The sequence below is a fragment of the Chiloscyllium punctatum genome, chromosome 2, assembly GCF_047496795.1.
Source record: "Chiloscyllium punctatum isolate Juve2018m chromosome 2, sChiPun1.3, whole genome shotgun sequence".
Classification (NCBI taxonomy): Eukaryota; Metazoa; Chordata; class Chondrichthyes; order Orectolobiformes; family Hemiscylliidae; genus Chiloscyllium; species Chiloscyllium punctatum.
Window position 1 is genome coordinate 40,766,837 of NC_092740.1, and position 23,838 is coordinate 40,790,674.

General features: G+C 42.7%; 1 protein-coding gene across 1 annotated transcript in view; it reads left to right on the plus strand.

The window, feature by feature from the left end:
- Positions 1–393: 393 nt before the first annotated feature.
- Positions 394–23,838, plus strand: part of tbca (tubulin cofactor a) — a 76,689-nt gene continuing 53,244 nt past the window's right edge. The window contains exon 1 of the mRNA XM_072547484.1: positions 394–570. Coding sequence (XP_072403585.1) covers positions 518–570 — 53 coding nt within the window. The 5' untranslated portion in view covers positions 394–517. The remainder of the gene's footprint in view (positions 571–23,838) is intronic.

Here is a 23,838-nt window from a genome sequence, read left to right on the forward strand (position 1 = left end):
TTTGTCTCAGAGGGTGGGAATGTGTGGAATTCCCACCCTCTGCGGGGTGTAGGGAAGTATATTGGTTGTTGAGTATATGTAAAGCTGAGATAGACAGACTTTTTTTGAATTAGTCAGGGATTCAAAGAGGAAAAGTGGAGTTGAAGATTATCAGATCAGCCGTGATCTCATTGAGTAGTGGAGCAGACTGGGCGGGCCGAACGGCAAACTAACATGGTAAAGTCTAGCCCTTCCTCAGAATCTACTGTAGAAACAGCTGTCTACTTAAAAGCGTTAGTGTAACACTTAATTTTAAAAAGCTGAGTTGAGAAGTCGGGTGAAAAAGTGGGGAAACAATTTGCAATGAGTTCCTGAAGAAGCAGGACGCAACTTCACAGAACGTTGTCAGCTGGTTCCCAGGTGGGCGAGGGCGCATGCGTGCCCCCTCCTCCCGGTCATTAGGAGCTTGGCGACAGTTGAATGTTCGGCGCGGGATTTCCGGTTTGCGTTTTGCACCGTTTAGTCCAGTAACCCCAGCATGGCGGATCCCCGAACCCGACAGATAAAAATCAAGATCGGCGTGGTGAAACGGTGAGTGGAAAACCTGGTGTCAAGCGGGAAGGAGTTGTTGGTCCTTGGGGGGTGTGTAGCCGGCCTGTGCAGGGTCGCAAGGCCCGCCGAGCGGGCGGCGGCGGCTGCTATTACTCGAGGCCCAGGCTGAACCGAGGGGCCCCCCTCGCACCCGGCCCGAAAGTTGCTGAATCACTTCGGTCGCTTTTTGTTTGGGGCGAAATTTATTTGATGGGCTTTTTGCGATCGGGAACGATGATGGACTTTGTGGAGCCGTCCGTCTTTCCAACGGTAGACATTCCAGGTTGGATTATGCCTCAGGGTAACGTTTTTTGGTGTAAATGGTACACGAACCATGTTGTTTTGTTGGTATTCACACCAAAGGCATTGGCTGGCGGCGTTCTGTCGCTGTCATCTTTCAATTTCGACTGCAGAGACCTGTCACAAAGGAGAACCCAGGGTGAACATCTGAGGCATAACTAGATTCTAAAATCGAAACCAAGATCGAGACAGATGGAGGTTGAAGGGTCCGGGTGGTGACTGTTGTGCTCAACTCACCTGTCTTCCCATAGAAATGTATCGTACCTTTATCATTCAATCATGACTTGACCCATGAGCTTTTAGTCTGGTTATTCCAAGTGTATTTGCCTTTTTCAGGAGAAGTTCTTCTTCCTTGCACCATTCCTCAAGTTAATCTGTACCTTTGGTCCCTTGTACTGCATTTGTGATCAAAGCTGAAATAGTGCTCAAGATCGACCTTTTCATGTTTGCTGTTGTTTATCACCTTTTTGAAAGTAAATGTTGGCTGTTTCCTTTTAAATATTCAGCATTTCTTTTTGTTGGGAGCTGATCTGTGGACTTCAGTCTAACGGTAGATAGAGTATTAGCCATGTACAGCATGGAAACAGACTCTTCGGTCCAATTCGTCCATGCCGAGCAGATATCTCAACCCAATCTAGTCCCACCTGCCAGCACTTGGCCCATATCCCTCCAAACCCTTCCTATTCATATACCCATCCAGATACCTTTTTACATGTTGCAATTGTACTAGCCTCGACCACTTCCTCTAGCAGTTCACTCCATACATGTACCACTCTGTGTATGAAAAGGTTGTCCCTTAGGTCTCTTTTATATCTTTCCCTTCTCACTCTAAACCTATACCCTCTAGTTCTGGGCTACCCCTACCACAGGGAAAAGACTTTGTCTATTTATCCTATCCATGTCCTCATGATTTTATAAACCTCTAAGGTCACCCCTCAGCCTCCGCTTCAGGTAAAACAGCCCTGGCCTATTCAACCTTTTCCCTATAGCTCAAATTCTCCAATCCTGGCAACATCCTTGTAAATCTTTTCTGAATTCTTTCAAGTTTTACAACATCCTTCCGATAGGAAAGAGACCAGAATTGCATGCAGTATTCCAACAGTGGCCTAACCAATGTCCTGTATAGCTGCAACATGACCTCTCAACTCTTGTACTCTTTACTCTGACCAATAAAGGAAAGCACACCAAATGCTGCCTTCACAATCCTATTTACCTGCAACCCCACTTTCAAGGAGCTATGAACCTGCATTTCAAGGTCTCTTTGTTCAGCAACACTCCCTAGACCTTACCAATAAGTGTATAAGTCCTGCTAAGATTGGCTTTCCCAAAATGCAGCATATCACATATATCTAAATTAAACTCTATCTGCCACTTCTCAGCCTATTGGCCCATCTGATCAAGATTCCATTGTAATCTGAGATAACCTTCTTAGCTGTCCAGTACACCTCCAATTTTGGTGTCATCTGCAAACTTACTTACTAACTATACATCTTATGTAAAATGATTTGGATGGGAGCATAAATGATGAAAAGTGGTGGACCAAGCACCGATTCTTGTGGCACTCCACTGGTCTTAGGCCTCCAGTCTGAAAAACAACTCTCCACCACCCTCTGTCTTCTACCTTTGAGCCAATTTTATATCCAAATGGCAAATTCTCCCTGTATTCCATGAGATCTAACCTTCCTCACCAGTCTTCCATAGGGAACCTTGTTGAATGTCTTACTGAAGCCCATATAGATCACCTCTACTGCTCTGTCCTCATCAGTCGTCTTTGTTACTTCCTCAAAAAAACTCAATCAAATTACTGAGACATGATTTCCCACGCATGAAGCCATGTTGACTATCCCAAATCAGTCCTTGCCCTTTCCACATGTACATCCTGTCCCTCAGGATTCCCTCCAACAACTTTCCCACCACCGACGTCAGGCTCACTGGTCTATAGTTCCGTGTCTTGTCCTTATCACTTTCCTAAACAGTGGCACCACGTTAGCCAACCTCCAGTCTTCTGTTACCTCACCTGTGACTAACGATGATACAAATATCTCAGCAAGAGGCCCAGCAATCCCTTCCCTAGTTTCCCACTGAGCTCTAGAGTACACCTGATCAGGTCCTGGGGATTTATCCACTTTTATGCATTTCAAGACCGTCAGCGCTTCCTCCTCTGTAATATGGACATTTTTTTTCAAGATGTCACCATCTATTTCCCTACATTCTATGTAGAGTCATAGAGATGTACAGCATGGAAACAGACCTTTCGGTCCATGCCGACCAGATATCCTAACCCCAAACTAGTCCCAACTGCCAGCATCCGGTCCATATCCCTCCAAACCCATCCTATTCATATACCCATCCAAATGCCTCTTAAACGTTGCAATTATACCAGCCTCCACCACATCCTCTGGCAGCTCATTCCATACACGTACCACTCTCTGCGTGAAAAAGTTGTCCCTTAGATCTCTTTTATATCTTTCCCCGCTCACCTTAAACCTATGCCTTCTAGTTCTGGACTCCCTGACCCCAGGGAAAAGACTTTGTCTATTTATCCTATCCATGCCCCTCATAATTTTGTAAACCTCTATAAGGTCACCCCTCGGCCTCCGACACTCCAGAGAAAACAGCCCCAGCCTGTTCAGCCTCTCCCTGTAGCTCAGGTTCTCCAACCCTGGCAACATCCTTGTAAATCTTTTCTGAACCCTTTCAAGTTTCACAACATCTTTCTGATAGGAAGGAGACCAGAATTGCTCGCAATATTCCAACAGTGGCGCACCAATGTCCTGTACAGCCGCAACATGACCTCCCAACGCCTGTACTCAATACTCTGACCAATAAAGGAAAGCATGCCAAACGCCTTCTTCACTATCCTATCTACCTGTGACTCTACTTTCAAGGAGCTATGAACCTGCACTCCAAGGTCTCTTTGTTCAGCAACACTCCCTAGAACCTTACCATTAAGTGTATAAGTGCTGCTAAGATTTGCTTTCCCAAAATGCCGTAGCTCGCATTTATCTGAATTAAACTCCATCTGCCACGTTTCAGCCCATTGGCCCCATCTGGTCCAGATCCTGTTGTAATTTGAGGTAACCCTCTTCACTGTCCACTACACCTCCAATTTTGGTGTCATCTGCAAACTTACTAACTGTACCTCTTTTATGCTCGCATCTAAATCACTTATGTCGATGACAAAAACTAGAGGGCCCAGCACCGACCCTTGTGGCACTCCACTGGACACAGGCCTCCACTCTGAAAAACAGCCCTCCCTCCACCACCTTTGAGCCAGTTCTGTATCCAAATGGCTAGTTCTCCCAGTATTCAGTGAGATCTAACCTTGCTAATCAGTCTCCCATGGGGAACCTTGTCGAACACCTTACCGAAGTCCATATAGATCACATCTACTGCTCTGCCCTCATCAATCTTCTTTGTTACTTCTTCAAAAAACTCAATCAAGTTTGTGAGACATGATTTCCCACGCACAAAGCCATGTTGACTATCCCGAATCAAATCTTGCCTTTCCAAATATATGTATATCCTGTCCCTCAGGGTTCCCTCCAACAACTTGCCCACCACCGATGTCAGGCTCACCGGTCTATAGTCCCCTGGCTTGTCTTTACCGCCCTTCTTAAACAGTGGCACCACGTTTGCCAACCTCCAGTCTTCCGGCACCTCACCTGTGAATATCGATGATACAAATATCTCAGCAAGAGTCCCAGCAATCTCTTCTCTAGCTTCCCACAAAGTTCTTGGGTACACCTGATCAGGTCCTGGGGATTTATCCACCTTTAACTGTTTCAAGACATCCAGCACTTCCTCCTCTGTAATCTGGACACTTTGCAAGATGTCACCATCTATTTCCCTACAGTCTATATCTTCCATATCCGTTTCTACAGTAAAATAATGATGCAAAATATTCATTTAGTATCTCCCCCATTTTCTGTGGCTCCACACAAAGGCCGCCTTGCTGATCTTTGAGGGGCCCTATTCTCTCCCTTGTTCCCCTTTTTGTCCTTAATATATTTGTACAAACCCTTTTAGATTCTCCATATTTCTATTTGCCAAAGCTATCTCTTGTCCCCGTTTTGCCCTCCTGATTTCCATCTTAAATATACTCCTACTTTCTTTATACTTTTCTAAGGATTCACTTGATCTATCCTGTCTATACCTGACATATGCTTCCTTCTTTTTCTTATCCAATCCCTCAATTTCTTTAGTCATCCAGTATTCCCTATACCTACCAGCCTTCCCTTTCACCCTGACAGCAATATATTTTCTCTGGATTCTTGTTATGTCCCTTCTGAAGGCTTCCCATTTTCCAGCCATCCCTTTACCTGCAAACATCTGCCTCCAATCAGCTTTTGAAAGTTCTTGCCTAATACTGTGAAAATTGGCCTTTCTCCAATTTAGAACTTCAACTTTTAGATCTGGTCTATCCTTTTCCATCACTATTTTAAAATGAATAGAATTATGGTCGCTGGCCCCAAAGTGCTCCCCCACTGACACCTCGGTCACCTGCCCTGCCTTATTTCCCAAGAGTAGGTCAAGTTTTGCACCTTCTCTAGTAGGTACATCCACATACTGAATCAGAAAATCGTCTTGTACACACTTAACAAATTCCTCTCCATCTAAACCTTTAACACTATGGCAGTCCCAGTCGATGTTTAGAAAGTTAAAATCCGCTACCAGAACTATACTATTATTCTTACAGATAGCTGAGATCTCCTTACTAGTTTGTTTCACGATTTCCCTCGAACTATTAGGGGGTCTATAATGCAAACCCAATAAGGGATCGTCCCTTTCTTATTTCTCCGTTCCACCCAAATAACTTCCCTGAATGTATTTCCAGGAATATCTTCCCTCAGCACAGCTGTAATGCTATCCCTTATCAAAAGTGCCACTCCCCTTCCTCTCTTGCCTCCCTTTCTATCCTTCCTGTAGCATTTGTATCCTGGAACATTAAGCTGCCAGACCTGCCCATCCCTGAGCCATGTTTCTGTAATTGCTGTGATATCCCAGTCCCATGTTCCTAACCATACCCTGAGTTCATCTGCCTTCCCTGTTAGGCCCCTTGCATTGAAATAAATGCAGTTTCATTTATTAGTCCTACCTTGTCCCTGCCTGCCCTGACTGTTTGACTCATTTCTGTTCTCAACTGTACCAGTCTCCGATCGATCTCTTTCCTCACTATCTCCCTGGATCCCACCCTCTCACCTTACTAGTTTAAATGCTCCCAAGCAGTTCTCGCAAATTTCCCTGCCAGTATATTAGTCCCCTTCCAATCTTGGTGCAATCAGTCCTTCTTGTACAGGTCACTTCTACCCCAAAAGAGATTCCAATGATCCAAAAATGTGAATTCTTCTCCCATACACCAAATCCTCAGCCATGCATTCATCTGCTCTATCCTCCTATTCCTACCCTCACTGGGAGTAATCCAGGTATTACTACCCTTGAGGACCTCCATTTTAAATTTCTTCCTAACTCTCTGTAATCTCCCTTCCGAATCTCGACCTTTTCCCTTCCTATATCGTTGGTTCCAATGTGGACAATGACCTCTTGCTGGCCCCTCTCCCCCGTGAGAACATTCTGCACCCTCTCTGAGACATCCTTGATCCTGGTACCAGGGAAACAACACACCATTCTGCTTTTTCTCTGCTGGCCACAGAAACGTCTGTCTATACCTCTGACTACAGAATCCCCTAACACAGTTGAACAGTCGATCTCTTGAAAGCCGACGTGCCCCTTGTTGCATCGGAGCCAGTCTCAATACCAGAAACTTGGTTATTAGTGCTACGTTCCCCTGAGAATCCATCACTCCCTACAGCTTTCAAAACGGTATATTCACAAAAGACTCCTGCCCTAGGTGCCTACCTCTCTTACCCTTCCTGGAGTTAACCCATCTATGTGATTGTATCTGAGACCACCCCCCCCCCCCCCCCATAACAGCCATCCATAACACACTGTTGCTGTTGCAAATTCCTCATCGCTCCTATCTGTCTCTCCAACAGATCCACTCGATCTGATAAGATTCGCATCAAAAGGCATTTATGGCAGATATAATCTGTAGTAACCCTTAAACTCTCTTTAAACTCCCACATCTGACAAGAAGTGCATATCACTGCAAAGGTCATTTTTGCTCCCTCACAATCTACAGACCCAGAAAGTAATACCGTCTTATTCCTCTACAAAACACTGCACCAGGTTAATCAATAGCTATGGCTTATATTTTAAGTTTAATCAAGAGACTTCTCTCCAAAAACACATAATCAAGAAAGAACCCACTGTACTCACTAATATAGCCTTTCTCTTGGATAACTTAAATTGCTGTTTTAAGTCTATCTGATTCTGTGTTTGCTGCCTGACCTGCCGTGCTTTCCTAGTAACACACTCTCGACTCTGATCTCTAGCATTTGCAGTCTTCACTTTCTCTCCCCTTTTTTTTATGAAGACTGATACAAAATAACTCTTCCAATTCATCTGCCATCTCTTAATCCTGCATTTCTAATTCTAATTATAAAAAAAAGTGCACACATTTTGTAAAACAAAACAAGTCCAAGGGAATGTGGTCCATAATTAATTTCTGCCATCCCAGTAAGCCCGGCGGGTTCTCGGGCATCCAATTCATCAGAATGTTCTTCTGTGTATAGTAAGAATATTAAGTAGTTACTTCCCATGCCTGTCTAAGGAGGATAAATTCAGTAGACCTAGAAGAGATATCTGGTCTACTTTAACTTTTGGTCCTCATTACCCTCCCAATCTGTCCTGCCACAGCTCTCCAATAAATACGGAGCCTCTGGCATGTCCAGAAGCAATGGGTAAGAGTACCTACACTTATTTTATATTTTGGGGCACATTGGAGATGCCCCATTTTTAAACTTGGCCAGATGGTCTGGTGCCAGATGAATCCTGTGCAGAACTTTAACTGCATAGTGCACTTCCTATTACAGATTGAGATCTTTTGCACATCCTCCCATGTTTCAGAAGAGACCTCCACCACTAGCTCTTGCTCCCAGACTTCATAACCGGTTAATATCCTGTCAGGTGCTGCCACCCAGCAAGCGATAGAGGGCACTAACCAAGAGGGTGCTTGTGGAACATACAGACGTTGTTGCTATCAAGCGTAGTCATCTTCTGGATAAAATTCCCTAGCCTGAGAAACATGGAAAAGATCTCTGCTGGACAGTCCATATTTGTGGCTCAATTGCTCGAAAGGCATCATAACTTCCCCCTCCAACAAGTCTCCCAAACTGGAAACTCCTCTCACTGCCTATAGTTTGAACCCTGAGTCCATCATCCCTGGTCAGAACCCTGGCATACCAACTATGGGCGTAAGTGGCAAAGTCTTGGATAAACAACTCTCACTCTGACATGTCGCCATCCATGCCTTGACCATACTAATGACAAATGGGGTTCTAGCAATGATCCATAACTGTCCTCATCTTATTTCTGATCAACAGGTTAATAAGAGGGCACTTTTGCCTGGGAGGCCTCTCTCCAGCCATATTGAACCCAGATTCATTAACTGCCCAATTGCGCACACATGACAACAGGGAACTCAAATGATACCTCCTAATATCTGAGAAATAGACTCCTCCCCCTCCTTGAGGCAACTGCAATTTTAAGTTTGAGGGGCCACCCACTATGCCAGACAAAGGAACTAAACTAACCCCTAAGTTTCTGCTGCATTGACCTGGGGAAACATTATAGGGAGCATACGCATGGGATAAAGCAAATGAGTAAGGACATTCATCTTAATGAGGGCTATTTGGCCCAAACATGAAATTGGAAGAGCCTCCTCTCTCTGGAGATCCACCTAATATTATCAAACAAGTGAGCAAAGTTAGTCTGAAATAACCAATCAAACATGGGGGTAATAAAGATACCTAAGTATCAGAAACCCACCCGTAACCACTTAAAGGGGAACTTTGGGCCGCTTTCAACCTCTGGCACCTCCTTGAGGTTCCCCAAAGGCATACCTTCCGATTTTTTTTGCAAAATTGATCTTCTATCCTGAAATAGCCCCAAATGAATGATGCATTGTATCAGATGGGGTACAGAGGTCATCGGGTTCAATTAAAAACAGAAGGACATCATCCGCATACGGTGTAATCTTGTGTACCCTCAATCCCACTTCCGGAGCGGTTATGTGGATGTTCTGACAAATCGCCTTTGCCAGCAGCTCTTTCACCGTTGTTGTTTATGTTGGTGATAGGGGGCAGCTTTGACGATGACCCCTACCAATCCTAAAGTTGCCAGTCTTCACCCTGTTGGAGATGACCGTGGCCAGAGGGTGGCAATTATAAAACCTCCACCCACCCAACAAAAACCCCACCCAACCCAAACCGCTCTAAGACATAAGAGATACGGCCATTCCACCGGTCAAATGCTTTCTCTGCATCTAACGAAGTCACCAACCCTGGGTCGATTCGTTGCCAATAAACTTGGATCATATTCAGCAACCGTCTAATATTATTAGAAGACGTGGGGCCCCTTATAAAGCCCATCTGGTCCTCTTTGACAAGATCCTTTTTGACAATCTGGGGCAACACCTTCTCCAATCTCAGCGCCAAGATCTTAGACAGAATCTTGAAATCTGAATTTAGTAGAGGGATGGGCCTGTATGAGGCACAATCCATAGGAACCTTTCCCTTCTTTAATATTGCCTTCTCTCAAAGATGGTAAGTATTCATGCATATAGGAGTGATTGTACATCTCTAACATTGGCCCTAACAGAATCCCTATAAAGTCCTTATAAAACTCACCCGGGAGACCGTCAGGGCTCTGAAGTTGCCTAGCTGCCACCTGTATTTACTGAACTGTCAAGTGGGCATTAAGGAGGTACAGCTTCTTTTCTTTATTTTTTAAAAAAAAGCATCCATTTTAGCCCACCTGTCCTCTCAAACCTTCAGACCGATACATTTCAGAGTAATAGCTCCGAAAAGCTTTATGAATCCTTTTGGCATTGTATGTTGAGGACCCCGGTGCTGTCACTAATTACAGTAATGGATTGGGGAGCATGCTTTTTCCTAGTCAGATATACTAAATATTTCCCTGGCCTATCCTCATACTCGAACAGCCTTTGTATAGCAAAAGCAAGTTCTTTCTTTGTGGTTTATGTAAGTATTGAATTCAAGGCAGCTCGAAGGGCCATGATCTGCTGTAGCTTAGTCACCAAAGGCTGCGCAAAATATGCCACCTTGGTGGCTTTCAAGCGTATCTCAAGTAGAACGTTGCTGTCCATCCGAGGGTGCCCCCGCCCCCGCCTCACATAAGTCAGCCACCTGCTTGGCCTGTGAAGAAATACCTGGGGGCTCACTAGACCTCCTGTCCACAGTTGGATCCAAAAGGCAATTAAAATTTCCCCCCCCCCCCCATTAAAAATACCTATTTTAAAAAAAAGCCCCAATAATAATGTGCTGTGTTCCAAAGGCACTCAACTTAGAAAAAGGACTAACCAAAAATTTGAGGGGATGCGCCGGAGGACAATAGACATTTAAAATGCCATATTCCTCCCCATGTAGGGCCTTAAGTATCTCAAACCGCCCTTGCTCATCTTTCAGATGCTCTCATAATGTGAACGGAAGATTTTTCTGAATAAGTACCGCCACTCCCCTACTTTTAGTAGTAAAGGATGAAAAGAATACCCGGTCATAACCCCCCCTGTTGTAACTCCAGGTGTTCTCCATCATCAAGATGGGATTCCTGAAACAGAGTGGGTGGGGGGGACTGAGACACCAGGCAATGGGTTAGCATTGCTGTGCACACGCCAGGGACTCTGGTTCGATTCCAGCCTCTGGCAACTGTCTGTCTGTCTGTGTTGAGTTTGCACGTTCTCCCCGTGTCTATGTGGGTTTTCTCCGGGTGCTCCAGTTTCCTCCCACAATCCAAAGATGTACAGGTTAGCTGAATTGTCCATTCTAAATTGCCCATAGTGTTAGGTGCATTAGTCAGAGGGAAATGGGTCTGGGTGGGTTACTCTTCAGAGGTTCGGTGGGGACTTCTTTGGCCGAAGGGCCTGTTACCACACTGTAAGAAATCTAATCTAATATCCCCTTTCAGAGAGCATTGAACCCCTGCATGGGAGAACCAAGCATACAATGCATCAGGCACAAGTAAATAAAGACTCCTAGTTGCAGAATTGTGTGTACAAAAACTACTCTATCATAACTACCTGTTCCATTCTTAATAAAGCCAATGATCTCTATGCTTTAACAACCTTCTTAGTTTATTTTGTCATTTTAAAGGGGCACATCACTGTTCTTGCACCCTTTCAAAAATTGTAGTGGAGGCTCACTGATGTTACCTATTAAGGTGACGAAACATCTGAAAATGAACCTTCCAGCTCAGTGAGCAAACGTACATCCAAAAATTGTACCATTAAGAGCCATAGTGCAATAATCATACTGCATGATTCTTCGTGGCAAGAACAGGAACGGCAGATTGCTACCTAAATGGAGTCAAGTTAGGTAAAGGGACAGTACAAAGAGATCTGGGTGTTCTTGTACACCAGTCAATGAAGACAAGCATACAGGTACAGCAGGTAGTGAAGAAAACTAATAGCATGCTGGCCTTCATAACAAGAGGGATCGAGTTTTGAAGCAAAGAGGTTCTTCTGCAGCTGTACAGGGCCCTGGTGAGACCACACCTGGAGTATTGTGTGCAGTTCTTGTCTCCAAATTTGAGGAAAGACATTCTGGCTATTGAGGGAGTGCAGTGTAGGTTCACTAGGTCTATTCCTGGAATGGCAGGACTATCTTATGATTGGAGCGACTGGGCTTATATACCCTTGCGTTTATAAGACTGAGAGGGGACCTGATTGAGACATATAAGATTATTAAAGGATTGGATACTCTGGAGGCAGGAAACATGTTTCCGCTGATGGGTGAGTCCTGAACCAGAGAACACAGCTTAAAAATACGGGGTAGACCATTTAGGACAGAGATGAGGAGAAACTTCTTCACCCAGAGAGTGGTGGGTGTGTGGAATGCTCTGCCTCAGGGCAATGGAGGCCCAGTCTCTGGATTCATTTAAGAAAGAGTCGGATAGAGCTCTCAAAGATAGTGGAATCAAGGGTTATGGAGATAAGGCAGGAACAGGATGCTGTTTTGAGGTTGATCAGCCATGATCATAATGAATGGTGGTGTAGGTCTGAAGGGCAGAATGGCCTATTCCTGCACCTATTGTCTATTGGTATGTCAAGCTTGTTGCGACCGCTTATCCTAAAACAATTGCATCCTGCTCTAGATTATTTCACAAGAGGAAACAGCTTTTTTACATCTACTTTGTCAATCCCCTTTAGCATCTTTATGTACCATGATTAGATTGCCTCTCATTCCTCTAAACTCGAGAGTATAAGCTTAAGATGCTCAATCTCCCTTTATCAGGCAAGCCCCGTATTTCTGGAATCCATCAAATCAGACCTCCTTTGAGCTGCCTCCAATGCAAAAGATAAGGCTGAAACATTTGCACCAATCTTCAGCCAGAAGTGCCAAGTAGGCAGTTGGGTTCTGTCATGGTCTTCAGCATGTAGATACCAGTCTTCAGTCAATTTAGTTCACTCTATCTGATATCAAGAAATGGTTGGAGGTACTGGATACTGCAAAGGCTGTTGGCCCTGACAATATTAGAATCCCTACAGTGTAGAAACAGACCCTTCAGCCCAACAAGTCCACACCTCCAAAGAGTAAAACACCCAGGCTCATTTTCCCCCTCCCAATTATCCTATATTTACCCCTGATTAATGCACCTAACCTACACATCCCTGAACACTATGGGCAATTTAGCATGGCCAACTCACATAACCTGCACAGATTTTGGATTGTGGGAGGAAACTAGACCACCCGGAGGAAAAACATCCAGACATTGGGAGAATGTGCAAACTCAACACACAGTTGCCCGAGGCTAGAATTGAGCCCAGGTTCCTGGCACTGAGGCAGCAGTGCTAACCACTGAGCCATCGTGCTGCCCCAACTAATCCTGCAATAGAACTGAAAACTTGAGGTCCAGAACTTGCTGCTGCCCTAGCCAAGCTCTTCCAGTATATTTATGCCAATGTTGAAAAATGCCCATGTATGTACTGTCCACAAAAAGCAGGACAAACCCGACGCTGTCAATTACTGCTCGTCAGCCTACTTTCAAAGGGACCAACCAAAATTGTTCTCGCTGCTTCAGGTGGAATCTCAATCATACCTTGTACAGTTGCAATTCCATTTGTCCTCTCTATTTCCTGCTGCCTGGATACTAGTTATCTGCAAATGCACATGGACACCTTCATATCTCTGCACTGAAGTACTCTGAAGTTTCTCTCCATTTTTAAAAAAAAGTATCTTTCTATTCCTTCAATCAAAATGGATAAGTCTATACTTATCCAACTATTTCAGTGTCATCTGTAAACTTGGCTATAGTGCCTTCTATTTTTCTGATTAACCTGTTCAGTGATGTTATTACAAACTTTTGGAGAAGATGGGACTTGAACCCAGGCCTCCTGGTCCAAAGGTAGAGATAACATCACAGCACCACTAGAGTATCTTTTCTATTTCTGCGTCCAAGCCGTTAATCAAGATTGTAAGTAGTTGTGGCACCCTATTAGTTACATCTAACCAACTAGAAAAGAACCATTTTTCCAACTCTCTCTACTTTAAGACCATATGACACAAAAGCAGAAATTAGGTCATTCAGCCATCGAGTCTACTCTGCCATTCAATCATGGCTAAGTTTCTTAACCCCATTCTCCTGCTTTTTCCCATTAACCCTTGAACCCCTTGACAATCGAGAACCTATCTTTGTCTCTCTCAAATATACTCAAAGGCCTAGTTCCACAGCCTTCTGTCTGGCAGTGAATTACGTAGATTCACAACTCTGGCTGAAGAAGTTTCTCCTTATCTCCATTCTAAAAGGTCTTCCCTTTGCTCTAAGGCTGTGCCCTCAGGTCCTAGTCTCTCCCACCAATGGAAATAACTTCCCAACATCCACTCTGGCCAGGCCATTGAGTATTCTGTAAGTTTCAGTTAGATTCCCCCTCATCTTTCTAAACTCTATCAAATATAGACCCAGAGTCTTCAAATGTTCCTCCTATGTTAGGCTGTTCATTCCTGGGACCATTCTCATGAATCTCCTCCTGAAGATGTTCCAGGACCAGTGCATCCTTCTTGAGATAAGGGGCCTATTGATTATTTGATGATTAATTAATAAATTACCCCTCACACTACGTGATCTAATTTTGTGGTGTTTTCCAAATGGATGAATAATAGTAAGTTCTCATATTCTGCCATATGGTAAACCTGAAGTTAGGTCATCCAAGCCATGTGATACATTTGCTATATGAAATACATCTGATTTTTGGAGAGCAATTCCATTTGACTGTCTTAATTATATCAAATGAGGGGCTAAATTTTTTCCCCTTTTTAAAATTGTGCAGCATTTTGTTTTTATTTGAAAAGTGTGTTTGGCACAGTGATAGTGAATGATTCTACCTTTGAATGAGAGGCCTTGGTTCAAGTTCTATCTGTTTCAGAAGTGTATGGTAACATATCTGGACACGTTGATTAGGATTTTTTTTTAAAAAGGGGTTAGTGATCACAAAATGCATAATTGGCCAAAGTAAAAGATAATTCACCGAATTTATAGAATTGGAAATAAAATTTTACATTTTATTAATTGCAGTCTCATGTATATTGTTTTAAAATTAGCTGAAACAATATTAGTTGAGTCTAGATTGGGTATGATTCAGAAAAATTGTTAATGATCTGCGCAGGTTTTGGAATCCATAAGTGTAAGCGCAAGGTTTTTAAGGAAACAAAAAAGCTGTCAATGTGGTGCTAATTTAGGCTGATCGTTTAGTGTTGATTAAACCAAACTGACATCAGTAGATTAGAATAAGCCTAAAACAATTCACAGTGCAATCCTTTTAGTTTATCTGTAACATTCTTTTAACACTCATATTTAAATGTTGTTGGCATACCATAATTACACATCTGAGCCTTGACTATGAAAGAACCTTTCATTATATACCAATGGGGAAAAGGTATTGATTAATAACAAAGAACCCTTTGCCATTTCTAGCATCACTGGAAGAAATAAGATTTTTTTTTTCTCCTGTCCCTGTGGAATCTATATTTCTGTCTCTCAATGAGGATATTCTTTAATGTGTTAGGTAGCAGTACCAATGTGTTTGGTGGGATAGATTAGGAATATAGCTTGCAGTTTAAAAATGAGCATCTGTGAGATGCTGTGCAGAATCATATACCCGTTTCAATTTACCATCTCATGACCAAACTTCATGAATACCCTCGCCCTAACTGAAGAAGGAAACCAAGGAACAAGAGTTGGGCTTTTGGCCTCTTGAGTCTGCTCTGCTAATGTGAGATGTCTTGTTGATTTGTGATCTAATGCAACCTACGCACACTTGCCTCTGTCCCATTATTCCTTAATATCTTTGGATAATAAAGACCTATCAAACTCAGATTTAAAGTAAGCAATTGATTTATCATTATTTGCTATTTTAAACCCAAACCTTTATAATTCTTTTGTACGTAAGTATATTTCATTCCTAAAATGTCAAGCCCTCTTTTTAAAAAAAAATAATGGTGAGAGTATGTATCTCCTCCACTGTTTCTATACCGATCAATCACCTTGATCTTTCTCAATTTGAAGGAATATGCTGCTTCGTATAAACTGTCAACATAATTTAACCCTTGGGCGTCCAGGAATAATTTTAGTAAACTTATATTGTACCCTGCAGGCCACTATATCGTTCCTAATATTTAGCGGTCAAAACTGGTCACACTACTTCACGTAGTCTAATTACAATTCTGCATAGGTAATACATAACTTCTGCAGCTTAATTCTGGACCACTAGATATAAAGGCCAATGTTCCATTAACCTTTTTGATTATTTTCTGTATCTTCTCTTGAGGTTTTAACAATCCTTGTACGTATATGTAGCAACATACTATGAAGTTGATTGTCTTTTAGAAATAATTTGTCACATCTTTCCTTGTCTAACTGAGATTTGATTCCAAGATGGACTTTCAAAATGCTCATGGATATTGAAGTACTTTGTTATCAGTTATATGATTTGTCCAGTCCTGTAAAGTGTCAAGTTACAGTATTACAGTGTTACATTCATCTAAGCAAATGAAAGTATTGTGGAATGAGCAAACATGGTAGGGTTAAGTAATAAGTTCTCATTCCGTGATTATGGTTTGAAATGATTGACACTTGAAAAAATTCCAACTTGAACATAAACGAATTCACATTAGTGTCAATTAAAGAAAACCATTACAAATGTTCAGAAAATACAACGCACTGTCCTAAGTTGGCAGCACCTTTCTGAGAGCTTTGAAACTGCTTCAGTGTTTTAATGTATGAATATATTAATACAAATCTTACTAAGAAGCAATTTCTGACTTAAAAAAAAGAGCTAAATTTAAGAGATGAGATGGAGGAGACTGCCCTTCATATCAAAATAGACAAGCAGGATGCTGGAAGAATACAGCAAACTAGCCAGCATCATGAGGTGGAGAAGTCAACGTTTCCGGTATATCTCTTCTTCAGGAAGGTAGCAATTGATGAACTATAAAAGTGAAGTCACTGGTAACTGAAGAAAGTGATTCACTAGTTGGCGTCATACATTGGACAAAGGAAGATAGTTCAGGTTGTCGGAGGCCTATAACCTTAGACATTGTTGTTGAAGGCTTATAATCTCGGAGCTTTCCTTTATTGATCAGAGTATTGAGTACAGGAGTTGGGAGGTCATGTTGCGGCTGTACAGGACATTGGTTAGGCCACTGTTGGAATATTTTGTTATTATGCAATTCTGGTCTCCTTCCTATCGGAGCGATGTTGTGGAACTTGAAAGGGTTCAGAAATGGTTTACAAGGATGTTGCCAGGCTTGGAGGATTTGAGCTATAGGGAGAGGCTGAATAGGCTAGGGCGGTGTCGGAGGCTGAGGGTTGACCCTATAGAGGTTTATAAAATCATGAGGGGCATGGATAGGATAAATAGACAAAGTCTTTTCTCTGGGGTGAAGGAGTCCAGAACTAGAGGGCATAGGTTTAGGGTGAGAGGGGAAAAATATAAAAGTGATCTAAGGGGCAACTTTTTCACGCAGAGGGTGGTACGTGTATGGAATGAGCTGCCAGAGGAAGTGGTGGAGGTTGGTACATTGCAACATTTAAAAGGCATTTGGATGGGTATATGAATAGGAAGGGTTTGGAGGGATAGGGGCTGGGTGCTGGTAGGTGGGACTAGATTGGGTTGGGATATCTGATCGGCGTGGACAGGTTGGACTAAAGGGTCTGTTACCATGCTGTACATCTCTATGACTCTACTATTTGTGTCACAAATCTTGGATAATGATGTTCTCCAAGATTAGAGAATCTAGCCATCATTGCTTAATGTTCAGCAGCATTGCCATTGCTGAATCCCACATGATTAATAAATTATGGATTAGCATTGACTTGAAACTTAAACCTGACTATCTATATTAATACTGTGCATTGAGTAGCTCACTCCTGTCTCTCCAGATTTGCTCACTATCCATAAGGCACAGGTGAGGGGTGTGATTTGGTACCCTCCAGTACTCTACACTTGGCTGAATGCAGCTCCAATGACATTCCTTAAGATGGACACCTACCAGGATAAGTTGTTAATTAGCATCCCACCCAGTAATCTATGCGATCCCTTCCTCTGCCATGGGTACACGGTGATGTGAACTATTTACAAGCTGCATTGGAGTATCTCTGCGTTCAAGAAAGTTGCAGCAAAGCCCTTCAACTCATGATCCCTGTTAACCTGGGCAACATGACAAGTTTCCTTCCACGTCTCAGACCAATCTGATTTGGAAATATATTGCTATTGCTTCACTGTCATTGGGTCAAAACCTTGGCACTCTTTCCTTGTTGGCACTGTAGATTACCTACACCACCATAAAGACTGTATAGATAAATCAAGGAAATGGCTCATCTCCACCTTTATTAAGGGCAATTTAAGATGGGCAATAAATGCTGAGTTTGCCTGGGCTACCTAAATCCGTTACAAGAATTATCCTCCATCTCCTTCTGTGTGGTTGAAGAGGTACTCCCTGGAATCATACTGTGGATTCTTGATTTCCTAAGTTACTTTGCTCCCAGTCAAGTCATTCTCAAATTTAGCTCTTTGGAAATTAGTCCTCCCTCTTTGACTGCTACACAAAAACATACAAATGTGATTCTCGCCAGTGGATCCACTAAAGATCCAATACAAGTGCATCATTGTACTTCGTCATCTTCCACATCAGAATTTCACCTGCTATCCATGTACTTTCTTGCTGATCTGGAGTTTTTCTTCAGGATGAGTGGGGAAATAGTTAAATTTGGCCTCCAATACAGAACAAAGTGCATCCTAAATTCTTAGTGTCAAGCAGCAGTATACAGATGAAGCTTCTGTGTGCACTCTGAAGCTGACCTCTAAATAATCATCATCGTCCTACTCCCTCCTCCCTCCCTCCCTCCCCTCCTCATCTCAATCAGCCTGATCCTGCCATATTGCATCCCTTACCCTCATCCCCAAAAAATGATCCTGAGGGCCTCTTTTCTGTGAGGGAGACATTGATGATGAAATTCAACATTGTCTCCAATGTGCCAGTGTAGCCTTAGGCCATCTGTGGAATTGAATGTTTGTTGAAAAAGTGTCAGTGTCATGATCTATATGACCTGCCTTTCTGTGTGCTTTGGAGGCATGGACAGTGTACAGTGGCCACCTCAAATTCTTAGAAATATTAGCATTGATATCTTTACAAAATCTTGCAAATGCAATGGCAGGATGTACATTCCAGTTCTGGTATCCTCTCAGGCCAACATCCCCAGTATGGAAGCATTGGTTACCTTAATTAGCTGTGTTGGTGGGTCATGTCTCCATGTGGCTGAGTCAAGTCTTTCAGAATGGAGGAATGCGAATGCTGGATATCAGAAACTGAAAAAATGGCTGGAAAATCTCAGCAGATTTGGCAGCATCTATGCAGCGAAAGCAGTGTTAACATCTTTTGGTCTAATGACCCTTCAGAACTGTAGATTTAAAGCATTTGGCCAGTCCTGTTATATCTCCACAATGTAGAGCAGACCATATTGTGAGAAGCCTACGTTCTGTCAGGAAAAGTGACCCTGAGCTTCCTGTCGCCTACCACTTCAACACACCACGCTTGCTGGCTAACATCTTTGTCTTGGTCTTCAGTGCTCCAGGGAAACTCTGCGCTAATTGGAAAAACAGCATCTTATTATCCACTTAGGAACCCTGCAACCTTCAGGACTCCATATTAAGTTAAATAATTTCGGCCCTGAGCACCTTATCCCAGGTCCTTACCCAACCCCATACAACCTGGCCTTGTCATCACAGAGGCTACTACCATAACCAACATATTGTTAGCTACTAATGGTCCCTGTAAGCAGCTTTTTCTCCACCCAGATTTACCTGTATCCATTTCTTTGTCTGCCCAGTTGTTGTTCTTTCTATCTAGGCTCCATCTTCACCTATTGTTTACTCCTCCCTTCCTCCACCCCATTGTCAGCATACATATTAGCCTTTTCCTACCTACTGTCAATTCTGAAGAAGGGTTACTGGACCTGAAATGCTCACTCTGCTTTCTCTTCATAGACACTACCAAACCCTTCAAAATAAACTCTCTATTCTGAGCCCACTGTGATCAGGAGGGCAGAGAAAATGCTAGAAGGATGTTTTTGAAGCCTTTCTGCAAAATACTTCAGCATCACCAACCCCTGAAAGTTTCTTAATATTCAGGTGACATCCAGGGAGGAGTACAAAAATAAGAGCATGCCACCTACTTGCTTCGACAACTGATATGCGCATCCAATATTGGACTATTTAGTCACCTCCGGACCCACAGCTGCAAGTAGGAGAAGGTCATCCTTATCCAAGGGATTGCTTAAGGCAACACCCCTTGATGATATTAATTAAAATGGCCATGCTTAAACCAGTTTTATGAAGGATTATATTTAAAAGTAAATCTTTTTGTGGAAGTAATGACAAGTGGTATTCTTAAACCTGTTATGTAATCAAAGGCTAAAAGTTATTAAAGCTGTTTGCTATGAGCTATCATTAAATTTGCACTTCCTGAATTTGAGAAGCTTTCATTATGTGTATGTTATTTAAACCATATTGAGACTAGTGCTTTGCAAAGTAACACAAGTGTTGTGATGGTCATCATTGTAAATGATAGTGGAGCATTTAAAACTGCATTATGTGCATTACTTCTCTAAGTTGAACTTTAGAATCTTAGAAATGTACAGCACGAAACAGACCCTTCAGTCCAACTCCATCGTGCCAACCAGATATCCTAACCTAATCTGGTCCCATTTGCCAGCACTTGGCCCATATCCCTCTAAACCCTTCCTATTCATATATCTATCTAGATACCTTTTTAAATGTTGTAATTGTACCAGCCTCCACCACTTCCTCTGGCAGCTCAATCCATACAAGCATCACCCTCTGAAAAGTTTGCCCCTTCGGTCCCTTTTAAATTTTTTAGTATACTTACAGGACACTTTCACGGCAAAAGTTCCATTAGGTCTATACTTATATGTCAATTTAATACCCCCTTCCAGATCATTTGAATCAAATATGAATGGGTTCTAGACACAATTCGATGTTTCCTGAGGAAAGCAAAAGTTTTGACATTTGCTGAGCACTCGAAGTAGGATTGCAGTCAAGAATGAAGAGTTAAGTTGGTTACAGTCAGTTTAACTTTTCTTGTTCTTGATATTGTACACAATTGATTTTAACTGTTGATTTATTAGCAGGAAATTATAGACCAGTTAGTCTGACCTCAGTGGTGGGAAAGATGCTGGAGTCTATTATAAAGGATGAAATTACGACACATCTCGATAGTAGTAACAGGATAGGTCAGAGTCAGCATGGATTTATGAAGGGGAAATCATGCTTGACTAATCTTCTGGAATTTTTTGAGGATGTAACTCTGAAGATGGATGAGGGAGATCAGGTAGATGTAGTGTACCTGGACTTTCAGAAAGCTTTTGATAAAGTCCCACATAGGAGGTTAGTGAGCAAAATTAGGGCGCATGGAATTGGGAGCAAGGTACTAACTTGGATTGAAAGTTGGTTGGCTGATAGGAAACAAAGGATAGTGATAAACGGCTCCATTTCAGAATGGCAGGCAGTGACCAGTGGGGTATCGCAGGGATCAGTGCTGGGACTGCAGCTTTTTACAATATATATTTAATGATATAGAAGATGGTATTAGTAATAACATTAGCAAATTTGCTGATAGTACTAAGCTGGGTGGCAGGGTGAAATGTGATGAGGATGTTAGGAGATTACAGGGTGACCTGGAGAGGTTAGGTGAGTGGTCAGATGCATGGCAGATGCAGTTTAATGTGGATAAATGTATGGTTATCCACTTTGGCAAGAACAGGAAGGCAGATTACTACCCAAATGGAATCAATTTAGGTAAAGGGACAGTATAAAGCGATCTGGGTGTTCTTGTACACCAGTCAATGAAGGTAAGCATGCAGGTACAGCAGGTAGTGAAGAAGGCTAATAGCATGCTGGCCTTCATAACCAGAGGGATTGAGTATAGAAGCAAAGCGGTTCTTCTGCAGCTGTACAGGGCCCTGGTGAGACCACACCTGGAGTATTGTGTGCAGTTCTTGTCTCCAAATTTGAGGAAAGACATTCTGGCTATTGAGGGAGTGTAGCGTAGGTTCACGAGGTCAATTCCTGGAATGGTGGGCCTACCTTACACTGAAAGACTGGAGCGACTGGGCTTGTATACCCTTGAGTTTAGAAGACTGAAGGGATCTGATTGAGACATATAAGATTATTAAAGGATTGGACACTCTGGAGGCAGGAAACCTGTTTCACTGATGGGTGAGTCCTGAACCAGAGGACACAGCTTAAAAATACGGGGTAGATCATTTAGGACAGAGATGAGGAGAAACCTCTTCACCCAGAGAGTGGTGGCTGCGTTGGATGCAGTGGAGGCCCAGTCTCTGGATTCATTTAAGAAAGAGTTGGATAGAGCTCTCAAGGATAGTGGAATCAAGGATAGTGGAATCAAGGGTTATGGAGATAAGGCAGGAACAGGATACTGATTGAGGATGATTAGCCATGATCATAATGAATGGTGGTGCAGGCTCGAAGGGCAGAATGGCCTACTCCTGCACCTATTGTCTATTGTCACTGCCACTAAAGGTGGGAGGAGGTAATGTTTCTGTCCCTGTTTGTTACTCTGGAAAGAATATATCTCAAACAAATGGATGAATTTCAACAAAACGTGGTGCTCCAGGGAGAATGGAGTAGATTTTGGCAAACGAACAAATTAAGATCTGGATGTGAAGGTTTTTAAGGGTCTATTAACATTGGGATTTGGATGAATATTCTTATTTGAAAGAATAGTGTGGATTTTATTCAGAATGTTAGAGATTGACATAGCTATGAATATATTAAGAATCTTCTGAGCAGACTTTTATTTATTCATTCAAGGATATGGGCATCACAGGCCAGTATTTCGTGCCATTTCTTGTTGCCTTTGAGTAGGTGAAGATGAGCTGCTGTTTTTAGCTGCTGCAATCTGGGGCTGGCAGACAGTTCCAGGATTTTGGCCCAGTGACACTGAAGGGGCAGTGAAATATCTCCAAGTCAGGATAGTGAGTGGCTTTTTTGAAATTGCTGTTTAAGGATTCCTAAAGCATATTTTAATATATGGTACAGACTGCTGATATTGAGCATCAATAGTGGAAAGAGTGGAAGTGTATCAGTCAAGCAGGCTGATTTGTTCTGGATGATGTCCAGCAATTGAGTGTTTTTGGACCTTCCATTATCTAGGTAATTGGGGAGTAACCCATCACACTTCTGATTTGTGCCCTGGGGAATCCAGAGAAGAGTTACTTGCTGCAGGCTTTCTAACCTGTAGCCATTGTATACATTTATGGCTAGCCTCGTTCAATTTTTTGGTCATTTAGTAACTTCTAGGATGTTGAAAGTGGAGATTTAAGGATGGTAATGCCCTTGAATACCAAGGAATGTTAGTTAGATTTTGTATTGTTGGAGATGATAAGTGACTGAAAACATTCGCGCCAGGAAATTATCAGTCCCAGTCTGTATGTCCTCCAGGGCTAGCTGCATTTCGACATGGACTACTTCAATATCACGAATTGTGCTGAATATTGTGCAATCATCAGTGAACATCCCCACTTCTGACCTTTTTATAATGGAGAGAAAGTCATTGTTGAAGTAGCTGTAGTTGGTTGAGCCTAGGACACTACACTGAGGAACTCTTGCACTCTTGCACCTGGAACTAAGGTGATTGGCCTCTACAACCACAACTATCTTCCTATTGTGACTCCAACCAGCAAAGAGCTCTCTTCCCCTCCCCGATTCCTATCGACTCTAGTTTTGCTGAGGCTCCTTAGTGCAGGACTCAGTCAAATGCAGCTTTGGTATCAAGGGCAGTCATTCTCACCCTCCCTCAGGAATTTAGCTTTCTTTATCCATATTTGAATGAAGGTTTTAATGTGATTGATAAATTCTTGATGTCACAAGGAATTAAGGGCTATGGGGAAAATGCGGGTAAGTGGAGTTGAAATGCCCATCAGCCATGATTGAATGGCGGAGTGGACTCGATGGGCCGAATGGCCTTACTTCCACTCCTGTGTCTTATGGTCTAGGGTCAGGAGCTGAGTAACCCTGGCAGAACCCAAACGAGACTTCAGTGAGCAGGTATTCACTAAGCAAATGCTGCTTGATAGCTCTGGTGACACCTTGCATCTGAATTTCTTCTCACCTATACTGATGATCTAGAGGAGACTGAGAGATAATTGACCAGATTGATTTTGTTTGTTTTTGTGTGTAAAGAGTATACCTAGGTGGATTTATCCACATTTGTTGGTTAGATGCTACTGTAATAGGTTGGCTAGAGATGAGGCTGGACTACATGCCTTCAGTACAATGGCTGGAATGTCATCAAA